The sequence below is a fragment of the Diadema antillarum genome, unplaced genomic scaffold (genome assembly GCF_040938485.1).
Source record: "Diadema antillarum isolate AM-2024a unplaced genomic scaffold, OU_Dant_1.0 seq00001051_RagTag, whole genome shotgun sequence".
NCBI classification, from domain to species: domain Eukaryota; kingdom Metazoa; phylum Echinodermata; class Echinoidea; order Diadematoida; family Diadematidae; genus Diadema; species Diadema antillarum.
In genome coordinates this window covers 1,396,063-1,421,473 of record NW_027271881.1, presented here as the reverse complement: position 1 = coordinate 1,421,473, position 25,411 = coordinate 1,396,063, and the positions used below count along the sequence as shown (strand labels likewise).

The following is a 25,411-nucleotide window of genomic DNA, read 5'->3' as shown; positions in this document are numbered from 1 at the left end:
TATTTTCAATTTCATGCAATTTTAGAGATTCCTCATAAATGTGTATCAGAGGAAATAATGGTACTTCGTATTTCAATTTTTGTGGTTTTAGCTTTAAATGTAGCTTTAATGTAGCTTTTTACGTAGCACACAAACAGGTCAAAAGCACTCCAGATGGTGTGAACATTCATGCTCACATGTCGGTTCTAAGTTTGTAAACCCTTTATTGACATCTGTGTGTCCAAAGTCTGCAGAGAGTAGCATATTGTGAGTGAGCTTTCTGTAAAGTATACTTAATGCTCCATTGAACTGTAGTTCAAGTGCAGTTTGGTGTTGTGGTCCTTCTCCATCACTAGTGCGATCAAACTGTTGTGTCATCATTATTCTGTTGGTTAATGTATCCAGAAAAGTAAAGCCAACAGGATAAAACTGTGCATGGAATTTTGCTCAGAAATCATGTACAAGGTGTTCTATTTATCTCTTTCTGCCACTGAAGTATTCAGAATGTGGTTCTAACCTAGAACAAAAGGGCTCAAGTACTCATACCCAGTTGGTGGGTTTAATCAGCATTGCTGCTATCTACACAGTCCCATTTCCATCATATTTACACGTTGAATTTGAATGCTAGTGTTTTGGGAGTGAGCAGTGCTCACAAGCTTGGCAGAAATTCAAAGTGAATTTACCACTCTATTAACCCTCTAAAATTTAGAAAATGTGATTTGCTGTATCATTAGACACGCTGCAAATCACAAGCTTTCATATTTCTGTGAGTTAAATATTGTCTTTAGGGATGATTTCTTTACAGCAATGGTTTTTATTTGTGTGTTTTGTTTGTGTTTCTTGTTTTTGTTGATTTTTCTTTTTTGGGGGGGATGGGGGTTGCACTCAAAATTTGCGGCAGCTTTGCATATTATACACCTCCAAGTTTGTTGGTCTTCTCATTAGTGACAAACTAATGGTTGACAAACTTGAATGTAGGAGAGTTGGCAAAAGCAAGGGATTTCTTTCGGGCAAAGAATGGAAACTGGTGCTGGAGAAGTATAAAAAGAATGGAATTGGCCATTCATACAATACAGTCCACCACGATTAATAGGCATGGATAGCTATGGACTACAAATTATACATGCCAATTGAAAAGAGAAAATGCACGTTTTATGTAAACAGGGTCTCCATTGGAGTTGAGTAAATACGATAATGGCACGTTCAGGGTCAAAATTGATTTTCACAGCATGTGGGTAATCCATGGTCTATCTCAAAATCCTGCATCTCTGAACTGATTGAGCTAGAGTGGCTCTTCATGTTAGATGGGCAGAAAGATTGTTAACTGGACAATGGTGTTCATCTTCTCAGTGTATCATTTCCATGGACATCTCTGTGAAACAAGCATGTGCATATGATCTTTTTATTGACGTATATATTTTCTATCCTGCTCAGTTGAGTATAGAATATTCTTAACTTACTGAAAAAACAATACTTTGTTGTGTCATGAAAATAACAGAACCTTGGTATGTAAAAAATATTTTTGTGTTTTTGTATTATTTTGGATTAAATCTTAATTTTCCGGTAAACTGTGCGCTTGCAAACATCCATATTTAAGCGCCTAATAAATGTATCATAATATTATTATTGTTGTTGTTATTATCATTATTATTATTGTTATTATTATTATTGTTGTTGTTATTATTATTATTATTATTATTATTATTATTATTACTATTACTATTACTATCATTATTATTATTATTATTATTATAATTATTATTATTATTATTATTTTTATTATTATTATTATTATTATAATGCTGCAATTTATACATCTGTGTTAATAGCCATATGGGAGCTTTGGGAGTAATGGATTCTCTAAGAAGATCCATGGTGACCAATGATTTGTGTATCTGGCGCTAAGGCTAGAACTCTCTTTATGAGTTTATCATTTTCCCATCGCAAAGTATGTTTCTCTCACCTACCCCGCAACTGTAAGACACTATCATCCTGTCTTGTATACTAGATGTTGATAGCATACTCATGAAGCAGTGAGTTGAAACCGAGCATGTACAATGTATCATAATGTCCTTTATGTGTACATGGTGTATATTATCACCTCACATTACTTGATCTCTGTAGATGGATATGATTTTCAGAGAATATTCAGGGAAGCTGAGGAAAATTCAAAAACATTTCCACCATTAATCATTGTGACTACGGAGCTAGTAGAAGCAAACTTGTGAATGAATTGTAATTCTGTGATGATTTTGATGACATGGTAAAAAGAAACATTTTTCTTATGTATATACCGTTTTTTTTATCTACATGTATATTTCATGTGCTTTATTTTACTGACTTATCCTTTACTTGGCAGATCAATCATAACAGACATCTACAACCTCAGCAGAGTGGATGGTTATGCGGAATGGAGAAGAAAGGAAGCAAAAGAACTGTCAGATCTGGTCCAGAAACGACTACGGTATCTACAAGTAAGTGCAAAAGGCATTTTGTCTCCAAATTCTCTCTTTTCCTCATATTTTTCTCTTGCATGCTTCTTCACTCTTCTTTAGGTTATTTCCTTGAGAATTGTTCAAGTTCAATTCTTCTTCCTTTTTTTCTTTTTTTTAGGGGGATGGGCACTTGTTTATTATTGTAAAGTTATTTGTGGTACTAAGAATAGTACTTCTAGTAGTTATCTGAGTATCAGTAGCAGAAGCAGTCAGGTGGCAATAGTAGCAATGATGATTACAATATGAGATTTCTGTAACAAAATCGTATTTTGTCAGTGATATTGATCTGTGACAAATTTGACTGTGCAAGTATGTATTAATATCTTTATGTATTAGTGCTCTTTTTTATTCATTTAAAAAAATCTTTGAAGGAATAAATTTCTGTCATGGATGATGTGAAGTACCTTTCTCTATTTGATATGATTTGCACAGGATGAATGAGATAATGAAAAACTAAAAACAGATGTCCTATTCTCCATACAAACAAACAAGGAATATTGAGATTAAAATTGTGTAGTTTAATTGTGGCACCAATAACAAAATGTTCAGTAGCTCCATGGTTTAATGAAAACACATCAACATGACAAGGTGACCATTTCAAAATGTGTGTTGTGACTTGCCAACCTATAAATGGTCACTGTATCAAAATACCCAAATGTTTACTCAAAGTTTCACAGATCCATTACTTTTTTTTTTTTTTTACTTTTGCTCTCAAAATGCATTTAAACATCTTGTGGGTTACATGTTCCTTTACTTGTTTGAGGCACTACTGGTTGAAATTTTGTCACACTTTGCTTTGAAATATCAATGGAAGGTTACACCCTTTATATTTTCAATGAAATACTACAAAAGCAAAAGTGTGGTTAAATTTTGATACTGGATTTTATTTTTCCATGCAATAATGCAGGAAATATCTAATGATTAAATTTTATTGAATTTGGAATGTTATTTAGTGTGCATTAATTTTGCCTGAGACACAGCCAAACAGCAGGTACAAGAGTTTGATGCAAAATCTCATTTGGCAACTCAGATTAGCCTATGTCAGGGATCAGATTAAGTTATTATGCTGTACCAACTGTGGTAGAAAAAATGTTTTGGGAATTTAGGAGGATTGTCAACTAGAGTTTCATTTTAATGCAGTGTAATGCATTAAGTACAGAAGGGTGAATAGAGGTATTGCAATCAACTGTTCAGTGTTTAATTTTCACCCTTGAAAGTAAAAGCACAAATGGATTGAGTTGTGCTGACTTTCAAACACTTTGCTTACTGTACCAGTATTATACAGTACTCTTTGCATAATCGGGTAGGCTCGGGCAGGTAGGTGAATATTTGAAGCCATGTATGTCTACACTTAAGTATTTCTTTAATTTTACATAGAAACTGACAAAATTTGGAAGAAAAATAAATCATGGGTACACATAAGAACTGTGGGGAGTCTATAAATGCAAGGTGTTTTACATGCTGTTTAGACTTTAGTAGTGAATGTGGCATGATGTACTGTGGTTTTATTTCAATTTAATGCTGATATTTGAACATGATGTATTGATTAGTCAACATTACCATCTGCCAGTGGACATACAAGCCGTGACTTCTGCCGAGCGCAGTGTCATCAGAAAACATTTGAACATTTGAACAAAGAGAAGGGCCGATTAATGTTTTCTTGTGATCAATATATTTGCTAGGGCACCAAGCCTGGTGACAGGCATCCTCCTAAATTTGACGTAGCTGCATGAAAGTTTAATATTTGTGGCTCTCAGCCACATTGGATATGCATGTCAATATGATAGCCAGACACAAATATGTCACTGCTGATACATACATGTTGTATGTACAAGCTTGTGGCTTTCGTTAGTGTCGGCCGTGTGGGTGTGACATTCTGTGTGACTTAATTAATTGCAGGAGTACGATAGAAAATCTAAAATGGACCCCTCAAAAAAAAAAAAAAAGTTTGATGTTTGATATAGAGAAAATGTGCTTGAAATTGTAATAAGTCAGATAGAAAACGTTTTCGCGCTTTGCATCCAGTGGAAAAGGGGCTCTATAAATGTCTACTATTATTTTCACCTCTGTTCTTTTCTTTATGTTCGTAATTCATGTAGATTAGAAAGTGCCTTGAACAGGTATTCGTCTAGGCCTATATGGTAGAGTTGAAATACCCAATGGTTTCTGCAGTGAGTAGATGACAATGAGGATTCTGTTTGTAAGCATACTCAGGCCAAGCATGAAGTTCTTCAAAAAAAAAAAAAAAAAAAAACGAAAAGAAAAAAAAAAAAACAGCTTTTTGGCCACCGGGTAGAATTTACTGCTGAGATTTTCCTTGCAAGCTTTCAAACAGATAAGGTGTGCTTCAAGGATGTTCTCTGAATTCTGCCCAAGACTTACCCCAGATTAGTGAGGATAGTAAACAGTCCTGTCAAGTTTCACCATGGTTTGTGCAAGTTCTGTAGATACCAAGAAACTGCCCGGTGATCATATTGTGCCATCTGTCTTATCAGACAGTTTTGACTTTAGGAGACTATGGAGCGGCCTCTGATACATTTATCTTGTGACAAATGACTTAATAGTTATGAATGCATCTTAAGGTGTTAAGGCCCTGTCACAACTTTCCGGGGAAGCCTTGTGTGCGACTTGCGAAGAACAATTTTTGCTACCTGGAGGTCCCCGCAGATGACCGCACGTGACAATACGTATCACCTCGCAGGCAACTCCCACACAGGTACTTCGCTGCTGTAACGCAGGTACTTCGCAGTCCCCGTATGTCGCTCGTAACTGAAAATGGATCGGTTTCAAAGCTCTCAAGCAGATCACACGGAATACACGCAAGTAGCAAATAAGTAGCACATGTCTAGCAGGTAAGACGTGAGTCCGAAACTCACCAACGTCCTTGTCTGCCCGCAGAAAATTCTCCTGCGTGCTGGAAAATCACTACTTGCAACAAGCCCGTGTAGCTTGCCCGGAAAGGTGTGTCAGGGCTCTCAAGGTTTTTTTGTAGGGAGAGGGAGATGTCTGTAGTAATTACAGTAGGCTGCATTAACAGCTGATGGATGTGTGAAATTTAAAGTAATGTGAACAGAAGGATATATGTCTATACATAACACACTTCAATTTGCATACGATGAGTTCGCCTCCCATGCCAAGATAATCCTGGCAGTATTGAAAGAGAAACCTTGGCATTTGTTGTTCCAGTGAGAATGATAAGAGACAAAACACGATGAAGGGTAAAAAGTAGTTTGTGTTATAAAGGAAACTGGTAGGGAATAATCAGAAGCTGTAACCATATCTTTATCACTGCACACAATAAGCTGAGCTCAGTTCAGTTCAGCTTAGTTTGAATTCTATTATTCCACTTCACAGCCAAGGCTGAATTACATGATGATTTACACTTCAGAGCACACAAGTACAAACAAAACATTCCTGATACATTGATAGGTAAAAAGAAAAAATAGGAATATTCATAGCAACTTAAAGGTTTACAAGTGATCATAATCTTCATGTCCTTGTGCAAGTTGATTAGGATTTTAAAAGTGACGGTGATATCTTCAAATTTCATGCACACACCCTCAGTTATTCTTCAAAATCAAAACTTTCCTGATACATTAAAGTTTGGTGAAAAGAAAAAAAAAAGAACATTTATAACAACTTAAAGGTTGACAAGTGATCATAATCATTGTGTCCTTCTTCATGTCCTTGTTCAAGTTGATCATCTTATAAAAGTGATAATGATATCTTCAAATTTCATGCACACACCCTCAGTTATTCTTCAAAATCAAAACTTTCCTGATACATTAAAGTTAGGTGAAAAGAAAAAAAAACACAGCAACTTCAAGGTTGATTAATGATCATAATCATCGTGTACTTCATGTCTTTATGCAAGTTGATTAAGATTATAAAAGTGATGGTGATATCTTCAAATTTCATGCACACACCCTCAGTTATTCTTCAAAATCCTAACATGGAGCTATGTTATTCCATTCATGTCTGTAAATCTTTAAAGGAAACAAACAAACAGAAATTGTCATTTAGAAAAATGGTAAAAGCACATGAGAACATGCAGACATACTAATTGTGTTTTTATGCCTCCGCCACGAAGTGGTGCCGGAGCCATTATGTTTTCGGGTTGTCCGTCCGTCCGTCCGTCCGTCCTTCCTTCCGTCCGTCCGTAATGAATTTTGTGGACAGGGTAACTACCAAAACCTTTTGAGGTATCCTAATGAAACTTGGCATGTATGTGTATTAGGGGGTGAAGTTGTGCCTATCAACTTTTGGGTGCACATGCTCAAGGTCAAAGGTCAAAAGGTCAAGGTCAAATGATTAAAATTTCACTATTTCCCCCATATCTATGCAATGCCTAAAGATATTTTCTTGAAACTTAGTGTATACATGTATTACCCAATTAAGATTCTCTGGTGAAAGTTTGGGGTCATGAGGTCAAAAGGTCAAAGGTCAAAAGGTCAAGTAAAGTGTTACAATTTTACTTTTTTCTCTGTATCTTGGAAATTGTTCAAGGTATCTTCATGAAACATAGTATATATGCATGTACTGACTGGCAGTGGTTATCTAGGGAATTCAGGGTTCATTGGGTCAAAGATCAAGGCAATACTTCAAAATTTTACTATTTTCCTTATATTTATGCAATGCCAGCAGGATTATTTTGTTTAACTTGATGTATGCATGTATAACCCAATAGAAATTATCTGGGATTTTTTTTTTTTGCCAAGAAGGTCAAAGGTCAAATGGTCAAAGTGAAAGTGCTGAACTTACTTCTTTCTCCATATCTCGGAAGTGGCTCAAGTTATCTTGAAACTTAGTATATATTTATGTATGTTCTGCCTGACAGTGATTCTCTTATAAATCAAAGGCCAAATGAAAATGATAACAATTTACTGTTCAATACAGAAATTGCACTTTTTCTCCATACCTTAAAAATTACTCGGTGCATAAACTTATGAAAGGGTCAAAGTCAAGTTAAAGTTCTTAAATCCCCAAATACATGCTCTCCTCCAATTCATCCAATTAAACATACACGTGTAGGTCAAGGAAGGTAAGCATTCAATACATTTGTGACAAACATGTCATTTTGATATTTTGCCAATTTTGTGAAAATGTAATCACACATTGTCCACATGTACTATAGACCCATTGGCCCGAATTCACGAAGGTGGTACAAATGAAACCATGGTTTAAACTATAGACAAAAACCATGGAGCGCCAATTGTCGCATGGAATATTTCGTTACGAAATCAGTCATTTCGTCGATGAAATGATTATTTTGTAACGAAATGACAACATTTTGTAACTAAATGAACATTTCGTCCACAAAATGATAATTTCGTTAACGAAACGGTCATTTTGTCGACGAAATGACCAATTTCTTAACGAATATTCCGTGCGACACTTGGCGCTCCATGGTTTTTGTCCGTGGTTTAAACCATGGTTTCATTTGTACCACCTTCGTGAATTCGGGCCTTTAGGAGAATCATGCATTATGGCGGAGGCATACCACTTGCCATAGCGACATTTCTAGTTTAATTTAAATTCAGAAAAATGATGAAAGTTGTGATTGGAATATAGTCTACCACTTTTTTTTTTTCTTCGTTTTTGATAATCAATTGCCAAATTCGGGATGCAGCTTGCACAAAGCTGTGGCTTTATTACCGGCAAGTGCAGTACATTTTGTTAATCAGATTGGAATGGAAAAAGGTACTGCTACCATTCACATGGCACAAATTGATTAGAATCAAATGTAGTTGAAAATCCTGACAATCCTGCAATGACACAACATTTCCAATAGAATCATTTCACTAAATATCAATTTCCTAACATTTTATCTGATTACCCAAATAAATCAATAGTGGGGTATCATGTTTTATGTTTCATGGTGATATGTTATTGGATGGCATGGAATGGATAACCAGAAAATAATGCAGTAGCCAGGACCACATATTGCACTAGACATGTGAAATTTTGTCCAGCAGCATCGACTGTATTTGTGGTAATCCATTTGAGAAGGCCATCCGATATGATTTTTATCATTTAACAGATCCAGTAGATTACAATGTAATTGTCTCCTCTGTCACAATTTCATCTTTTTTCAGCGATCGATGCTAATCATTAATTGGTGGATGTGTGCAATAATTGTATCAAAGTACACACTGTATTTTGTGGCTGGCATCGTAACTTGGGCTGCTATTGCTCAAGTCATGCAGTCAGTACATGCACATTTTACACCTAACAGGCCTAACAGGTGTTGTGCAATGTTATGTAGCAGCAGCTGAGAAATGTTCATCTGGTTGAGATGGTTACTTCTACATGTATTTCCATTCTGTCAATGTAGCACGAGATTATAAATGAAAGCACTTGCAAAATTGTGTGACAAGTCCATACTGGTGAAATGTACTTGAGGAATACATGATGGACAGACAGTATCTCATACACTAGCTGCAGATAGTTATTGCACAACAAGATTTTATCATTTTTTTTTTTCATTTGTGCTAGTACCTTGTATTTATTACCAAGTCCATCAAAATGTTCTGTGTATTCATGACATTACAATAGCAAGCATTTGATAATTCAAGCCAAAAAAAACCCTGCAAAGTCAGCAGTATGAAAACTAGTGTTTACACTATCGTTTTATTCATGACAGAGTATTTTAACAAAGTGTGTGTATGGTATCTATAGAGTTTGTACTGTGTTGTAACTTATATACGATTGTATATGACACACCATTTTTATGTTGTTTTTTTTTTCTAAACAAGAAACACAGAATCACACACCATGAGCTAATGCAAGTGATGTATCAGGGTCGTCTATTGTAATCATGTCAATGGTTTTGCACTGCTCCCCTGTATATCTGGGCTCTGATCTGAGTAAGACCGTAGTAATTGGTGGTGTAAACAAGTCCAGGAGACTGCTATTGACTCTCATTGATTAAAATTACTCGATGGCATGGGCAAGGACAGGATGGGACACTGTGGTTGTCCATCAATGTCACCGATATTATCAATATCGTGCCGTCAAGATTTGCCTGCTGCCGCTGGGTGCCAATCACCAACTGCCAGAGATCATGCCATTTTATTACCTTGATAGGATTTTTATGAGCATCCACCGAAATGTCTCTGAGATGGCAATCTACAGGCTTGAATCCACAAGCTTCAATCGGAGCATGGAATAAACGCTGAATAGTTGGCTGACATTCACATTTGTAGGTAGTTATCTTCCCTATCACTTGTATCAGCTTTAGTTTAGATTGAGAAAATCTACAACACCACACACTTCATAATAAAGTGGTTGGGACTGAGGGTCACAACCACTTTCAAGTCATAAGTAATACTAGTAACGAAATAAGTAATGTTACTGAAACATTACATCGATGTGTTCAGCCACAAAACAGTAAATGTCTAGGCTTGCTTTGTCTCCAATCTAAAGGGTGTGTACAGTTCTGGTCGAGGTGAGGATTTAGCTTTTAACGTTTTGCGAGATATTCAGAAACCACGCTATGAGATGTCAAAGAGCATGCAATTCTAAGGGGTATCAAAAGTTTACTTGATGAAAATCGCTTTTGAAATGGCTAAGATATCCAAAAACAAGGTGATACAAAGAGATCCTAATAAAAGGTGGGGCCTGTAGTCTTTTATTATTATCACTTTTTTGGATATCTCTGCCATTTGAAAACCAATTTTCATCAAATAAATGTTGAATCCTTCTTAAAAATACATGCTCTTTTATATTTCATAAGAGGTGTCTCAGTATCTCACTTAGGTATGTTCAAAACATGAATCTCCACCTAAACCAGTACTGTACAGTCCCTTTAAGACAGAGAATCAGTGATTATGCAGGTGTGTTTTCATTATGCATAGCAGAGCTTGACACTAATCTTTTGTCTGATGACCCATTCGATTCACTGAAATCTTTAAATCTGAAATTTTGATGGCACAAAAAAAGATATGTAGTGGCCCAAAATGAAAACAAAAGTAACAACCTATTTCGAATCTTAGTTGCCCAATTGGGCCACTGGAAGATAAATATGGTGACCTGACACCCATTTTTAGTGGGCGCGGGCCTCCAAATATTTATATTGTGAAGTGTTTGGGGGTTCCATATCATTCAAGTTCAAGTTTCAAGTTTCTTTATTTCACCAAAGCAAGGAACATATTAAAAACAATTACATATATCAATATTCGGATATGATTACAAACATTTCAGTAAGACAGTGAAAAGGAACAAAAACACATAAATAGATTGACAATTACACGTACATAGGTTAACAAATATGCTATGGTAGGTAGCAGCCAGAATGGAGATGTCCCTTATTTATAGCTGACCTAGAATAATTCATTCAATTTCAATTATATATAATGTGTTCCAATGAAAGTAAAAACGTTAGAACAGGACAAGTCAAGACAAGCAAAACATAAAATGACAATAATACAGGATGTCTCAAAACATAGGGGATAAAAAACATACTCCTTACCTTAATAAATTTGGCTGTAATTATTGAGAAGAGCTTTTTTGTAGCCAGATTTAAACGTATTCAAAGAGTTAGCATTACGAATTGCACAGGGGAGAGAATTCCACAGGGTAGGACCAATGTAAATGATAGATCTTTGATAAAAAGAAGTACGAGATAGAGGTAGGTGAAAATCATTGGCGGATCGCGTGCTATAATTATGAATTTGATCATTAAAAGTGAACAAATCTAAGAGAGTCTTTGGTAACAAATGATTTTTACACAAATACATAAAAATTCCAGCTTGATATTTGTACATATCATTCAACCGCAATATCTTCAGGGATAGGAACAGTGGTTGGGTGTGGGCAAGAAAAGAGGCATGGGAAATGATTCGTATTGCACGTTTTTGAAGCACTGAAAGTCTTTGAATATAACATTCGTGAGCATTGCCCCAAACAGTTATTCCATAGTACAAATGAGGTGGAATTATGGCATTATAAATTGATTTTAAAACAGACTTTGGAAGAAAACTTAGTTTATACATTACACCAATATTTTTTGATAATTTATTACAAACAAAATTAATATGATTCGACCAATTCAATTTATTATCTACATGCACTCCAAGGAATTTCAGTGAAGATGTCTGCAAAATTTGAGAACCACGCATGTTAATGAATACAGTGTCGGTGTTACATTTTTTCTTTGTAAATATCATAAAATTGGTTTTTGATATGTTCATTGATAATTTGTTAGCTCGCAGCCAATTTGTAACATTTTGCAATTCCTTATTAAAAACCTCTTGCAGAGAATCAATATTATCATGAGACAAGAATATACTTGTATCGTCTGCAAATAAAATACATTGTAAAATATTAGAAACATTGGGTAAATCATTTATTTATATACAAAAGAAATAAAATAGGCCCGAGGATCGATCCCTGGGGCACTCCACATCTTATGTTTTTGTAATCTGATAAATTCTTATCAATGGATACGAACTGCTTTTGATTGCTCAAATATTTTTCAAAAGTTTGAAAGTGACACCACGAAATCCATATAGACTTAATTTAGCTAAAAGAATATTATGATCAAGTGTGTCAAATGCTTTGCTGAGGTCTAAAAATAAGCCAAGTAAAATTTTTCCGCTATCTATTGCACAGATCACCTTATGAATAAAATCAATCAAAGCAGAAGATGTGGAGTGCCCCGTTCTAAATCCATACTGATTTTTCTTAATGATATTGCACTTCGTAAGAAATTCAACAAGCCTAGTAGAAATACATTTTTCAAAAACTTTGGAAAAAACAGATAAAACTGATATTGGACGATAATTTGTCATTACATCAGAGGAACCATTCTTCAAAACTGGTACAACTCTGGCTATCTTCAATTTATCTGGAAATATACCAGATTCCATACACTGATTAAATATTGCACATAGGGGATTACATAACAAATGAATAGCTCTTTTAACAATTCGAACATCAATATTATCATATCCAGCACTTACATCATTCTTAAAATTGTTTACAATATCAATTATTTCTTTACAAGTAATTGGTTTGAAAAATGCTGTTGTCTCAACTTTTGTAACATATTGAAGATAATCATACTCATGTGAATCATCAAAAGAAGAATTAATATCATTACCAATATTGACAAAAAATGTATTCAACAAATTACAAATTTCTTTACTATTTACTACTGTTTCATTATTACACTTAATAGATTTGATAATTGTTTTCGTATTGCACTTTTTCCCCAAGGCAGTATTTATCACATCCCATGTCTTTTTACTATTTCCACTACTGTCAGCTAGCTTTTTCTCATAATATTTCGTTTTAGCTAATTTTACCATATTAGTTACTTTATTTCGATATGTCTTATAAACAGCTTTACGATAATCATTCTGATTCTTCTTATACAATTTATACATTTTACATTTCTTCCTTATCAGTTTACGAATATATTTTGTACACCATACATTATCATTTTTCCTGTGTTTAAAACAAGTTGAAATTAATGGAAAGGATTCATTGTATTTGTCAGTGACTACATCAAAAAAATTGTTATAACTAATGTTACCATCATCTCTATCACATACCCATGATATAGATTCCAGTGATCTTAAAAAACATATAATATTATTTTCATTTAAGTCCCTCTTTACTTGTCTTTGCTCACTTTTTGAAAATGAAATTACATTTTTACAAATGCAATAAACAGGAAAATGATCTGATATATCAGTAAGAATAACTCCGGACTGGATTTGGCAAGAATCATTGGTAAAAATATTATCAACATTTTATTATTTTATTAAAATATTATTCAACATCCTCTAACAACTCAGCAAAGTTCTAGAATTTCCAAAAATGTGCCACTATGGGTGCGTTCGAGTGCTCTCCTAAAGCGAACTGTACCGTACCGTACCCGCGCCAGAGGAGCGCTCGAACGCTCCTAAAGTGTACTGTACCGTACTGTACCGAGCCAAAAGTGGACCACTTCCCGATGTGCTCCAAAAGCATACCAAAGCGTACCAAAAGTTCGTTGTAAAGCATGCGCGTATCATGCGCATACGTCACAGTGCAAAGACATCATTCTCTTTGTTCGGGACAGCTGTAAGTAGGTCAAGCGCAAGGTGAATGACATTCTTGCTGTAAACAAGCGTGACCTTTTCTAAAAATAGCTCGTGAGGTACGCTTTCTCAACAGAGCGCTCGAACCCTCCAAAACTGGCACAGTTCGGTACGGTACGCTTTAGTTCAGTTCGCTTTGGTTCGCTTTAGAGCGTTCGAACGCACCCTATGTGTAACAGTGTCCTTAAGTTTCAATGTTGATATCAATACAATTTGAGCGATGAAGTCAAGTTTACAGTACATTTGATACCACTTTGAGTGAAGACTTTTGGCTCATATGCAAATACAACACATAAAGAGTGATTTCTTCTTTTGTAGCGTGAACCCTCATTGAAGCAAAACATGATCATTACTAATAATACAAAGCTTCCTGCTCTTTCATTAAAAGTGAATGTACAGGACTGGGCAGGACTGGGCTGGCTGGGGCTTGAGTCGGCTATTTTGTCGCATACTAATCTGCTGTGACAAAGCATGATAGCTTACCATCATTTATGTATGTACCCGTGTCTTTTGGTACACCTGCCATTTTGTGTAATGCGTTAATCACTCAAAAGCAGATTCAATGTGCTGCAACTTTGCCCAGTGCATTTATGTAATGGGGATGAGGACATGTCACAAATGTACTACGTAGGTCCTACTGCTCATTACTCATATTTAATGTCCACATTAAAGTACATTTGACCTTACAATGCTTTTCATATTTTAATGTACAAAGAATCATAGTGACATTAATACATATACCACAGGTCACAGTAAAAGGCCAAGATTTTCTCTTTAAAGGGTGTGTACAGTTCTGGTCGAGGTGAAGATTTAGCTTTTAATATTTTGTGAGATATTCAGAAACCACTCTATGAGATGTCAAAGAGCATGCAGTTCTAAGGGGTATCAAAAGTTTATTCAATGAAAATCGGTTTTGAAATGGCTGAGATATCCAAAAACAAGGTGAAACAAAGAGATACTGATAAAGTTGGGGCATGTCGCCTTTTATTATTATCACTTTTTTGGATATATATATCTCAGCCATTTGAAAACCAATTTTCATTAAATGTTGAATCCGTCTTAAAATTACATGCTCTTTCATATTTCATAAGAGGCTTTTCATTATCTCACTTAGGAATGTTCAAAACATGAATCCTTACCTCAACCAGTACTGTGCAGTCCCTTTAAACTGTCATGCAAGATATTTGATACAATGTTATTATATTTTCGGAAACAGGATTAGCTGCAATGTACTGTGTTTTGCTGTGTGTCTGCTTGTTTCTAAATGTAAAGTTCAAAATAATCCCATATAATACATAATAAAGCAATTCAGTGATAGGATTGTCTGATATTATCCAGTTAATGGAAGGGCAAAGATGTAAGAGTGTAATGTCTTCCATTATTTCTAGAAATGTTCTATTTCATATTACAGGCCTTTGCAGGCATCAGGTAAGAACCGAGTAGTATTGAGTTGAGCATATTGTGATGGTTACTATTGTAGGGATGTACACATGTATACAGGGTTGATGGAATTGACATAGCATAGTATGAGGACCCATGTCAGTTGGCACCAAATTGTCGACTTTCCAATGTCTGCATTATTATTGGTCGAGTGGGCCATATAATTTACAAGTAATAAACATTGAACATAAAATATTGATCATTAGAATGCGCACGCAGAGTAACGTCATGTTTGACAAATTAATATCCCCATTAAAGTCTGCAGAAGCCATTGATTATTTCTTAATTTTGATTGGTACACTGGACTGTATAATTTACAAGTAATAAGCATTGAACATAAATATGTCATTAGAATGGGCACACAGATGAAAGTCGTGTATAAAAAATTAATATCCCAATTGAAGTCTGTAGAAGCCATTAATTATTTCTTAATTTTCTATTTGCAGAATGCACTGATGTACCAGTGTCAAAACTGCTTGCTGAGTGGCAAGATTAAGATTAAAAATGATAGAGAGTTGCTCAGGGTCTAGCTAATAACTGTTGAAATAATGACATACAGCTACTGTACTGTGGGAATAAACAATATTTTGTACTGAGCACATTATTTCTTCTATTAGCTTCAGCAATTCAAATAGTTTTAATTATTAGAATTATTTAACAACAACAAAAAAAAAAAGACTTGGAAGAGAGAATGTCAAGCTTACAAGAAAAGTGTTGGTGATATGAATGTAACTGATGGACAAACTGCCCTTTGTCGACATAAATAACCACCGATTCAGTAGTTCAGTAAAAACAGCTCCACTCAAAAATAAATTTATTTCAACATGAATGTACTCCTAGCATTTAGTACCCCTCTATTTAGCATCTGGAGAGATTATAATTGTGAAACCTACTGTGTGGAGAAGATATTTCATTGCCAAGAATCCTGTACAGCATGCTATTGCCATTATGGCTCTTTATATACCCCTATTCTATCCTAGACAGCAATAGTGCACTTGTGACATAAGATGAGGTAGTTGTATGTGCTGTAGCAGTATCCCCATCCCTGCAGCTGACACAGGATAGAGGCCAAGGAGGATACATGTTATATCCAGACTCAGGCACCCAGATCATTAGCTGGCTCCTTGAAATCAATACTGGCAATTGACTCTCAGACCTGCACCACTCCGGCAGCTAAGTGAAACCGTGTTGAAGGGTGGCAGGTGGAGCCAGGTCAGCTAGAAAATGCACTCCTATTACTCCTTCACCTCGATAAACAGTGCTGTAGTGTCCAATTTCAATTCATTCTCTCTCTTCAGATGCTTGTATCTTATCGAGTCAAACCCTTGTGATTGCAAGCTTTGATTGTGTAGCCATAGATTTTAAAACTTTGTATAGGCTGATCGCGTGGCAACTTAATCTTTCATTTTCAGGGGCTGCTGAAACCAGTGAACCCCAGATTTCCACCATGGGGTCTGTTGGAGGACAGCTGCACAAAAATTGTTTTGTTTTGTTTTTTTCTTTAAGAAATTTTGAGAAGTGTTCAACCCAGAAGTCTATGATCCTTGATTTTGATCACGTTATATCTATCATTAGAGAGCAGATGGCTGACATTTGATGAGACTATGGACTTGAACCTGTGCCATATGGTGGTGGAGGTTATTTGCATAATCCTAATCTACAAAGATCTCTTGATTAACAGATGGGTTGTATTTCAGCAAGCTGTGTGAACACTGTCTATTGACACACAAGAGTTATAATTGGTTTTTGGATCACAATGCGAAAATTGATTTTTTTTTTTTTTTTTGGTTCCTGTGTTCACACATTGGCCAAAACATGACCAGGCTGTAAGAGAAACACTGAATATCTGAATAACCCAGGCTTAGTATGATGAGTTAGGGTTGGGGGGGAGGGGTGATTTCGTTTCATATGTACCGTCCACAAACACTGTGCAGAGCGAATTGTGGCAGAGGCTTCCTGACTTCCATAGATAAATATAACGATGATGACGCCTGCTTGGTATTCCTGACAACTATGACATTGATTATGTAGCAATGATTTTTAGTAATCATAATCCTTTATCTTAATTTTTTTTTTCCAAGCCTCATACTATCCTTCATAGTCCAGAACCTTCCTTGGTCTATTTTCTCACTTGTATTCTCACACCCGTGCTATATGAGAAACAGGCTAGAGAGAAAAAAAAAAATCATAGTGTTCTCACTCGCAAATCCTTAGCCGTATGCTACTGTATGTGGAGCATACAAATGTAATATATCTATGAGACAAAAGTATTCTACACAGCAGAGACAATATAGGATTTGTGTGGGATGTTTTTAACCTCACTTTTTACTCACCTGGTCAGATGAGAAAGGGAAATAACCGTTAACCCTGAATTTATGTTTTCCTGTTCCAATTGGCATGCTTAGCCTGCTCATCTATGTATGGTTATGAACTGCATATTGTGATGCTAACCCTACCATATTGCAGTACTACATATAGTAAGTCCTGGACGATCAGATTGGATAAGCCCACAAAAAAGCCAGTGAACACAATGGGAAGCTAAACTTAACCCCAGGTTTCACGTGAAGTAGTACAGAAAACATAAAAACTATCCATCCATTCTTACTCAAAAAAAAAAGGATAAGCAATCAATTGTCATTTACATTTGGAGTGAAATCAAGTAATTTTCAGATTTCAGTTTTATGTATTGCAATGTGTCTTCATTAACAAACTTGTACAGAATTCATGGTTCAGCCATAGAAGTAGCAAATGCAGCAGTATTCAGATTTTGCTTATCCATTCCTTTCAAAAGAAGCCAATGGAAGAAGTTTTTGAGGGCCAGCAAAGCAAGTGCGTAGACATGTATTACACACTAACACTAGACTATAGACATTCATATGTATACAATTTACTACCGTGCACTTTACCATGGAAGTCTTGCTAAAGAATGTCGCCCTGTGTTGATACAGGGAGGTGAGAAACACCTTCCTGGTTTATATGAGATGAGTGTGTGGGAGGAACAAGGGATAAACAGAGGATGACTGTGATGTAAACAGGTCTTAAGACTGAACATTAATCAAACTACTGCACACCTGTGTATAATTATGGATATCGGTAGCTTCTCAAAGTGGTGAAGTGTGTGTGTGTGTAAGAGATACGTATGCTGTTTCTAACCTGAAGCAACACAAAAGTGAAGTCATTTATAGTCCGCTTGATATTTTGAGTTAAGTCATTGGGATCATCTTCTCCTTCCATTCATACAGTTGCATCCATTTTGAAACAATCTCTACATTTCCCTTCCAGTACCACTTCCACCATGTTGATGATAGTTTAGATGGTAGAGATATTGTCCTGATCATATTAAGGCCATGGTATTGATTTCTTAGATGTGTGATGGTACATGGAGTGACTGTTTTAGGGTGTAGGGGGTTTACCCGTGGAGGGCTAAAAATCAATATACCATGTGTGAATATATCCTTCTCCCCCATCCAGCTGGTAGAGTGTGTATATGCAAATGAGGCACAGTGATGTTTATTGGAATCATAACAGATTTTTAATGAGTCTTGTTCATTCGCAGTTATTAGCTTGGTATACGGCAAATACATGACTTGTTTGCAGGGAGGGGGGTGGGGAATCACCAAATATCCCCTTACACTTGGCTCAGAGATGTTGACCACTGAAATGCAGTATATTCGGCACAAGGCAAAGTCCTTAAAGACCAGAAAAAGCACTTCAAGTTAAGTGATGTGTGACCTGCACTATTAGGATTTAGGTTTTCGTTCAGATGCTTTGGCTTTATCCATGAACATCACTCGTTCACATCATGGCACACCAATGCACAACTCACAAAAACTGCTTTGGTTTTGTATTTAGTAGGTTTGATTGGTCACTTTGCATGCAGAACCTGTCATATGTGTATACACAAAACAAAGAGAGTACATCGGAGTTATGTGGCGGTCCATGTAGTCCTGATAAAAGTTTGCATCATTATGATAATTTGCGGAAAGATTCATATAGTGAAGATCTCATATATTTCAAGTGAAGAGGACAAGTTTTTCCCTTTAAATATCTGATATTTGACTATGTAACTTTATCTCATCAGAATCTTTTGCATACATAAATGCATGGAGAAATATATGAACTTTTTTTTTTATTGGAAGGCTTTGATTGAGTCAATTTTTGGTTCATTGCACTTGTTCTCATGAGGAGTTTATAGTGGGGAGGGGGGGGGGAGATATTTGAACCCTGTCCTCCATATTCCCATGGCTATCCCTCTTCAGGACTGGGGCAAACGAAGGAAAGCAGCCTATAATTGGCAGCCTAATGTCTCTTGGTGAGTGCCTCTTCGCTGAGTTTAATCCGTTTCTGATGCTGAGTCTGGCTGTCTGGGTGAGAGACTGAGTGACAACCACTTCAATTGGCTTTACACTTGGGCCAGGCAGGACGAAGGAGAAAGGGGAGAGAAACAAAGAAACTAATCACTGCCGAGTGATGCTGCTTGCGTCAGACGGGGAATATTCCGCATAGAAAATTGATGATGCTTTTTCATGCGGAAAGACCACATCAGGGGGAGATATGAAAGTATTAAGAAGGGGACACAGAATGGCGTGATGTGAATTTCCATGAGGTGTTAAAGGGCAGTCAGCAGACAAGTTCGACCAAAGAGGTGTCATTACAGGTGTTCTTGTCAAGCTGTATGAAAAATGAAGGAGATAATGCTGACATGTTTTGAAAATTATGCATCATACAGCTGTGAGGCCAGAGAGAAAACTTGTCTGAATGTTTTGAATGTGAAAGGAATGTGAATATAGATATAACATGATACCTAAACATGTCCAAAAGTTTGTTGGATTGCATTGAACCAAGATAGCTTTGGACTTCAGAATCATGTATAATAATGCTCCTTGAGGACTCTACAGTGTGGATGTGGTACAGTACTAGTTACATTGTATATTATTTTTATCACTTGTCATATCAACAAGCACACATGCACACAGAAAGATGTTCACATGGACCAGTCATACTGATTCTTTCATTGTTTAATAGTAAAAAAATAAAAATAACATTCACTGAAATCTTGTAATGCACATGCTTTTGAAAATTTGCCCTATTTATATATCAACAGGTTGATCCTGTTTATTTTCCTTGGCGGAACTATATTTTGGAGTCAAGACCTATATTAGATGTAGGTAAACTCATATTTAATGCCACAAATTGATTTGCTCTGTCACTTCCTGATTGATTTCCGTTCAGTACATTTTAGGAGACAGAGCAATGTAGGCTTCATAGGCATAGATGTTACAGAATGTTGTCATTCTCCGGTATTTATGCAACATGCAAAACTATTCACAACCAGTATAAATCATAGTTATATTCTTAGATGAGACTTGGTTTTTAGTTCAAATGATGAGTCCAGATAATATATCCAGATGTTCTGCCCAACTATGCTGAAAAATTGTTACTATTTGATTGGATTTAAATGCTTTCATGATTTAACAAAGTGTGCCTTTTTATCTTAGATAAGTAATTAAAGATTTGATTCTGTTTCACCTCTCCAATTACATAAGGTCCTCTCCAAGAATTAGTGAAATATTATGCGGCATGTGTACATGAAATTATTATGTGCCCAAGGGCATTGCACTTGTTTGTATTGCTAGTTCTCAAGATTGTGTTTCAGATATTATAATGCCATTCATTTTGTTAGGGAGCTATGAGCATACTTGATAGTGTATCATTGTATTATCCCTTCTCTCTTGATTTAAAATTTATTGCATATGTTTGGAAAATTCTGTCATGTCAGCTTCTTTCTAACATTCCCTTTGACAGAGTGAAGCATGCTGTGTCAATCAGACAAGTTTACTGCTTGACTTGAAGAATCATTTCTGCCACAAGTTGACTGCTACATCTGTGCTGCTTCAATCGTTTGAATTTTAAAATCACATTTTGTAAGAATGATTGCATCATATTTCAGGAGATGGAAAAAGTAAAGGAGCTCTCTATGCATCATAGATAATGGATAAATTAAGCCCTGTTAGGATGGAGTGAAACTAATGGCAGTATAGCACCGGAAAAAGCAACCAAGCAAGGTGCTTCTCAACCAGCTAATGCCTCGCAGTATGCCTTCTGAGTTTTATATGAGTGGATTTCTTACAGTAGAAAAGATGGTAACACCCCCTCACTCACAGCCCTCACTTCTGTTAGTGGGAGAGTTTCACAATGACAAAAGTGCATGATAACCCACAATCTCCTGCAACAGCAGGCTCATCAGTGTTTTGACATATTGCTGCACGATACACCCCTTGGAGAGGCAAACCAGAGTTTGCTCTCCACTTGAATGATCGCATCAGCACGTTTCCTTCCTCATCAAGGACGTGTAATTGCAGTAATGCAAACACAGACAAACAGACGGACAGGCCCACAGGCACACAGACATACAGACGAACATGCATAGTATGTATTTCTGTACATACATGTAGCAAAAAGTGAAAATGAAACATTGTACTTCAAAATTCAGTGGGATGGGGGCTTGTAGGTTCACTTTCAGGAATCCCATTTTTCTTCCCCTTAAATGACCCTTGTGAAAGGAGACTTCAAGATGATTTCCAGACTTTTACATTTGAACAACTATGAATTAGTTATACTGAGTGCAGAGTTTTAGTATTTATAGTGATTAGAATAAGAATGTTTTCACAGTTTATACCAAATTGCAGTGAACAGGGATGATGACATGCCCTACCATAAGAATGCATGAGTGGGTCTCAAAGAAGCAGAACTAAAGAAGATGCCATGCATACATTCTACACAGGTGAACTTGTTACACAAGTGGTATTGTCATGGAATTACACTGCTACATTTCTGAAATAATTGAACCTCCTATGTCATCATCCTTGTTCAGTGTAATTTGTTTAAAGGGAAGCAGTCCTGAGATTTTCACTGTACTGATAATTAAGAAGAGTAAAAAATATAACCTTTCACCAATTTATACGCGTGGACATCAAAAATTGTCTCCGTACGCAATTTTTAAAAAATAATTCCTGCAAGCGATCGTGTAAGAGCCTGCCAAAAGGTGCAACGTCATTGATGCCCTACTCTCAAGTTGACAGCCGTGCCTCAGAAAACCAATTCAAGTGTTCAAAATGATCATATCTGATTTTTTCATAAAATGTGACAATATGTGGTTTTATTATTTCAAACAAAATATTTCAAGCTTATTTATATATACAATTAATATAAAAATAAATAGTAAACATGTATTTATAAATAACTAGGGATGACGAGCAGAACACCGCTGGAAAGAGTTGTGCATCGATGACGTATGACTCTCCGCCAAGACTTGCTCATTTCCAGAGTCACACTTTTTTAACCGAAATGTACAAGCTTATTAGGTGATTTGAAAGTTTGTTTTTGATGAAAGTATTTCATTGGAGGTACCAACAACAACATATTTTTTTAAATTTCGTGAGGACTGCGTCCCTTTAAGATATTTCAGAGTACAGTATTCATCGCATAATCGGGACAGGTTGGGAGTAGCAAACACAGCCCCTTTAAGCGAGGTGCCCGATTTCGCGATGAGCATTCACCATACACTAACGGCATACGACATGTACATGTAGTGCACACACACACACACACACACACACACACACACACACACACACACACACACACACACATGCATACTGACGTACTGTACATGTGCATGAATACACTACCACGCTACCCCTCGGCGCGACCCTCTAGCTCATTCACAACTGAGGAAGATTGTGACGTACGCACAGATCACAGTGTATTGAAAGTTGAAACACTCAGAGACGAGGAATTTGGACTTTGCCCTCAAAGTGTATGACTGAGATTAAACAACGTACACAGCCTGAGTTGTGTGAGCGAGGCATGTTTTTTGAATACATGTATCAACAAAATCAAAGATCGCTTGAAGAAAAATTGGCCCGTTTATCAGAGGTCCCCGCCCAATTATCCAGTGAAAATAACGTGCATTGGAAATGTTTCTGGGAAGCGTATGTCATTTAAGCGAGGTTCCCGATTATCAGATGCCCGATTATGCGATGAATACTGTATTGGTTTCTCTGCTCCAGGAACACAATAAATTCCACAAATCTATTCATGGAGCTGTTGATTTATGTACTACACGATTTGAAATTATTAAAATCGTCTTGGATGCCCCTTTAAGGTCATGTAACACTCAGTCTGATAGAGATTGTGAAATATGGCATGTAAGATACATTCACAATCATTTTTCCTGACAATGTGGATAATTGTTCAGATTTATATTGCTAGAAGGAGGGCCCCAAGGGTAAAAACTGCTTGAATTCAGAGCATTATTACTTTTTATCCAGAAAATGAAAGGGTAAGGTCTGTTGCGTGTACATGTAATATTTGAGAAATACATGAAGGTGCCTGGTGATTGATTCTACAGCCTGTGAAGAGGCAATTACAGTTTATTTATGACATACCCTCAAGGGGCACCCATAGGGAGGTAGCATCAAGCTACAAACACGCATGACATTCACAGGAGTATAGAGTTATACCAAGGAGGTGTGCGATACCTCATTGGTTGTACCATGGCTCTTGACGTTGTCGTTTTTTATGCCTCCGCCACGAAGTGGTGCCGGAGGCATTATGTTTTCGGGTTGTCCGTCCGTCCGTCCGTCCGTCCTTCCGTCCGTCCGTCCTTCCGTCCGTCCGTAATTAATTTTGTGGACAAGGTAACTATCAAAACCTGTTGAGGTATCCTAATGAAACTTGGCATGTATGTGTATTAGGGGGTGAAGTTGTGCCTATCAACTTTTGGGTGCACATGCTCAAGGTCAAAGGTCAAAAGGTCAAGGTCAAATACATAAAATTTCACTATTTCCACCATATCTATTGAATGCCTGAAGATATTTTCTTGAAACTTAGTGTATACATGTATTACCCAATTAAGATTCTCTGGTGATAGTTTGGGTCATGAGGTCAAAGGTCAAAAGGTCAGGGTCAAATACATAAAATTTCACTATTTCCACCATATCTATTGAATGCCTGAAGATATTTTCTTGAAACTTAGTGTATACATGTATTACCCAATTAAGATTCTCTGGTGAAAGTTTGGGTCATGAGGTCAAAGGTCAAAAGGTCAGGGTCAAATACATAAAATTTCACTATTTCCACCATATCTATTGAATGCCTGAAGATATTTTCTTGAAACTTAGTGTATACATGTATTACCCAATTAAGATTCTCTGGTGAAAGTGTGGGTCGTGAGGTCAAAGGTCAAAGGTCAAAAGGTTGAGTAAAAATATTAAAACTTCTTTTTTTCTCCGTACCTTGGAAAATTGTTCAAGGTATCTTCATGGAACATAGTACTATATACATGTACTGACTGGAAGTGATTATCTAGAGAATGTAGGGTTCATGGGGTCAAAGGCCAGGGGTCAAAGGTCAAGTGCAACACTTCAAAATTTTACTATTTCCCTCATATTTATGCAATGCCAGCAGGGTTATTTTTTTTTTAACACTTGGTGTATGCATGTGTAGCCTAATAGAAATTCTCTGGAAAGTTTTTTTTTTTTTTCTTCTTCTTTTTTTGCCTCAAAGGTCAAAAGGTCAAAGATCAAGTGAAAGTGCTGAACTAACTTTTTCCTCCATATCTCGGAAGTGGCTCAAGTTATCTTGAAACTTAGTACATATTATGCATGTTCTACCTGAAAGTGATTATCTTATGAATTTTAGGGTCAAGGGCCAGATGAAAATAGTAACAATTTACTATTCAATTCAGAAATTGCACTTTTTCTCCACACCTGTACCTTGAAAATTACTCAATGCCTAAATGTATGAATGGGTCAAAGTCAAGTTAAAGTCCTTAAATCCCTAGATACATGCTCTCCTATTCATCCAATTAAACCTAGGTCAAGGAAGGTGAACATTCAACACATTTGTGACAAACTTGTCATTTCAATATTTTGCCAATTTTGTGAAAATGTAATCACACATTATCCACATGTACTATCTAGACCTATTGGGAAAATCATGCATTATGGCGGAGGCATACCAGTCGCCAAAGCGACATTTCTAGTTTTATATTATTGCTCATCACCTGCCGTGGCAGTAGTGAAGTGTGTACCTCATTATTACAAGGGGAACTTGGTATAAAACGTATTCAGAAATACAATGAATGCCAATCATGGTACTTCATTGCATCTGCAAGCAAACTAAAATCACATTTCTCGTATTACATGTACTATTATAAATCGCAATTGTGATATGTTGTGGCATTCGCGTATTTTATGATGGAGTTTTGCTTGACTCTTTGTAATTCTTGTGCAATTCTGCAGACAACCCTATTTGGGCATAGGGTACTGTATGCATACATGTAGGACATAGGCCTACATGTCTGAATCTTTTGTGATAGTTGCATATTTGATTGACAGGCAATGG

At 36.3% G+C, this 25,411-nt stretch overlaps 1 protein-coding gene across 1 annotated transcript in view; it reads left to right on the top strand.

The window, feature by feature from the left end:
• The window catches only part of LOC139743120 (alpha-(1,6)-fucosyltransferase-like), a 62,921-nt gene that overhangs the window by 25,431 nt on the left and 12,079 nt on the right, over positions 1–25,411 (top strand). Inside the window, exon 5 of the mRNA XM_071653629.1 lies at positions 2,339–2,453. Coding sequence (XP_071509730.1) covers positions 2,339–2,453 — 115 coding nt within the window. The remainder of the gene's footprint in view (positions 1–2,338; positions 2,454–25,411) is intronic.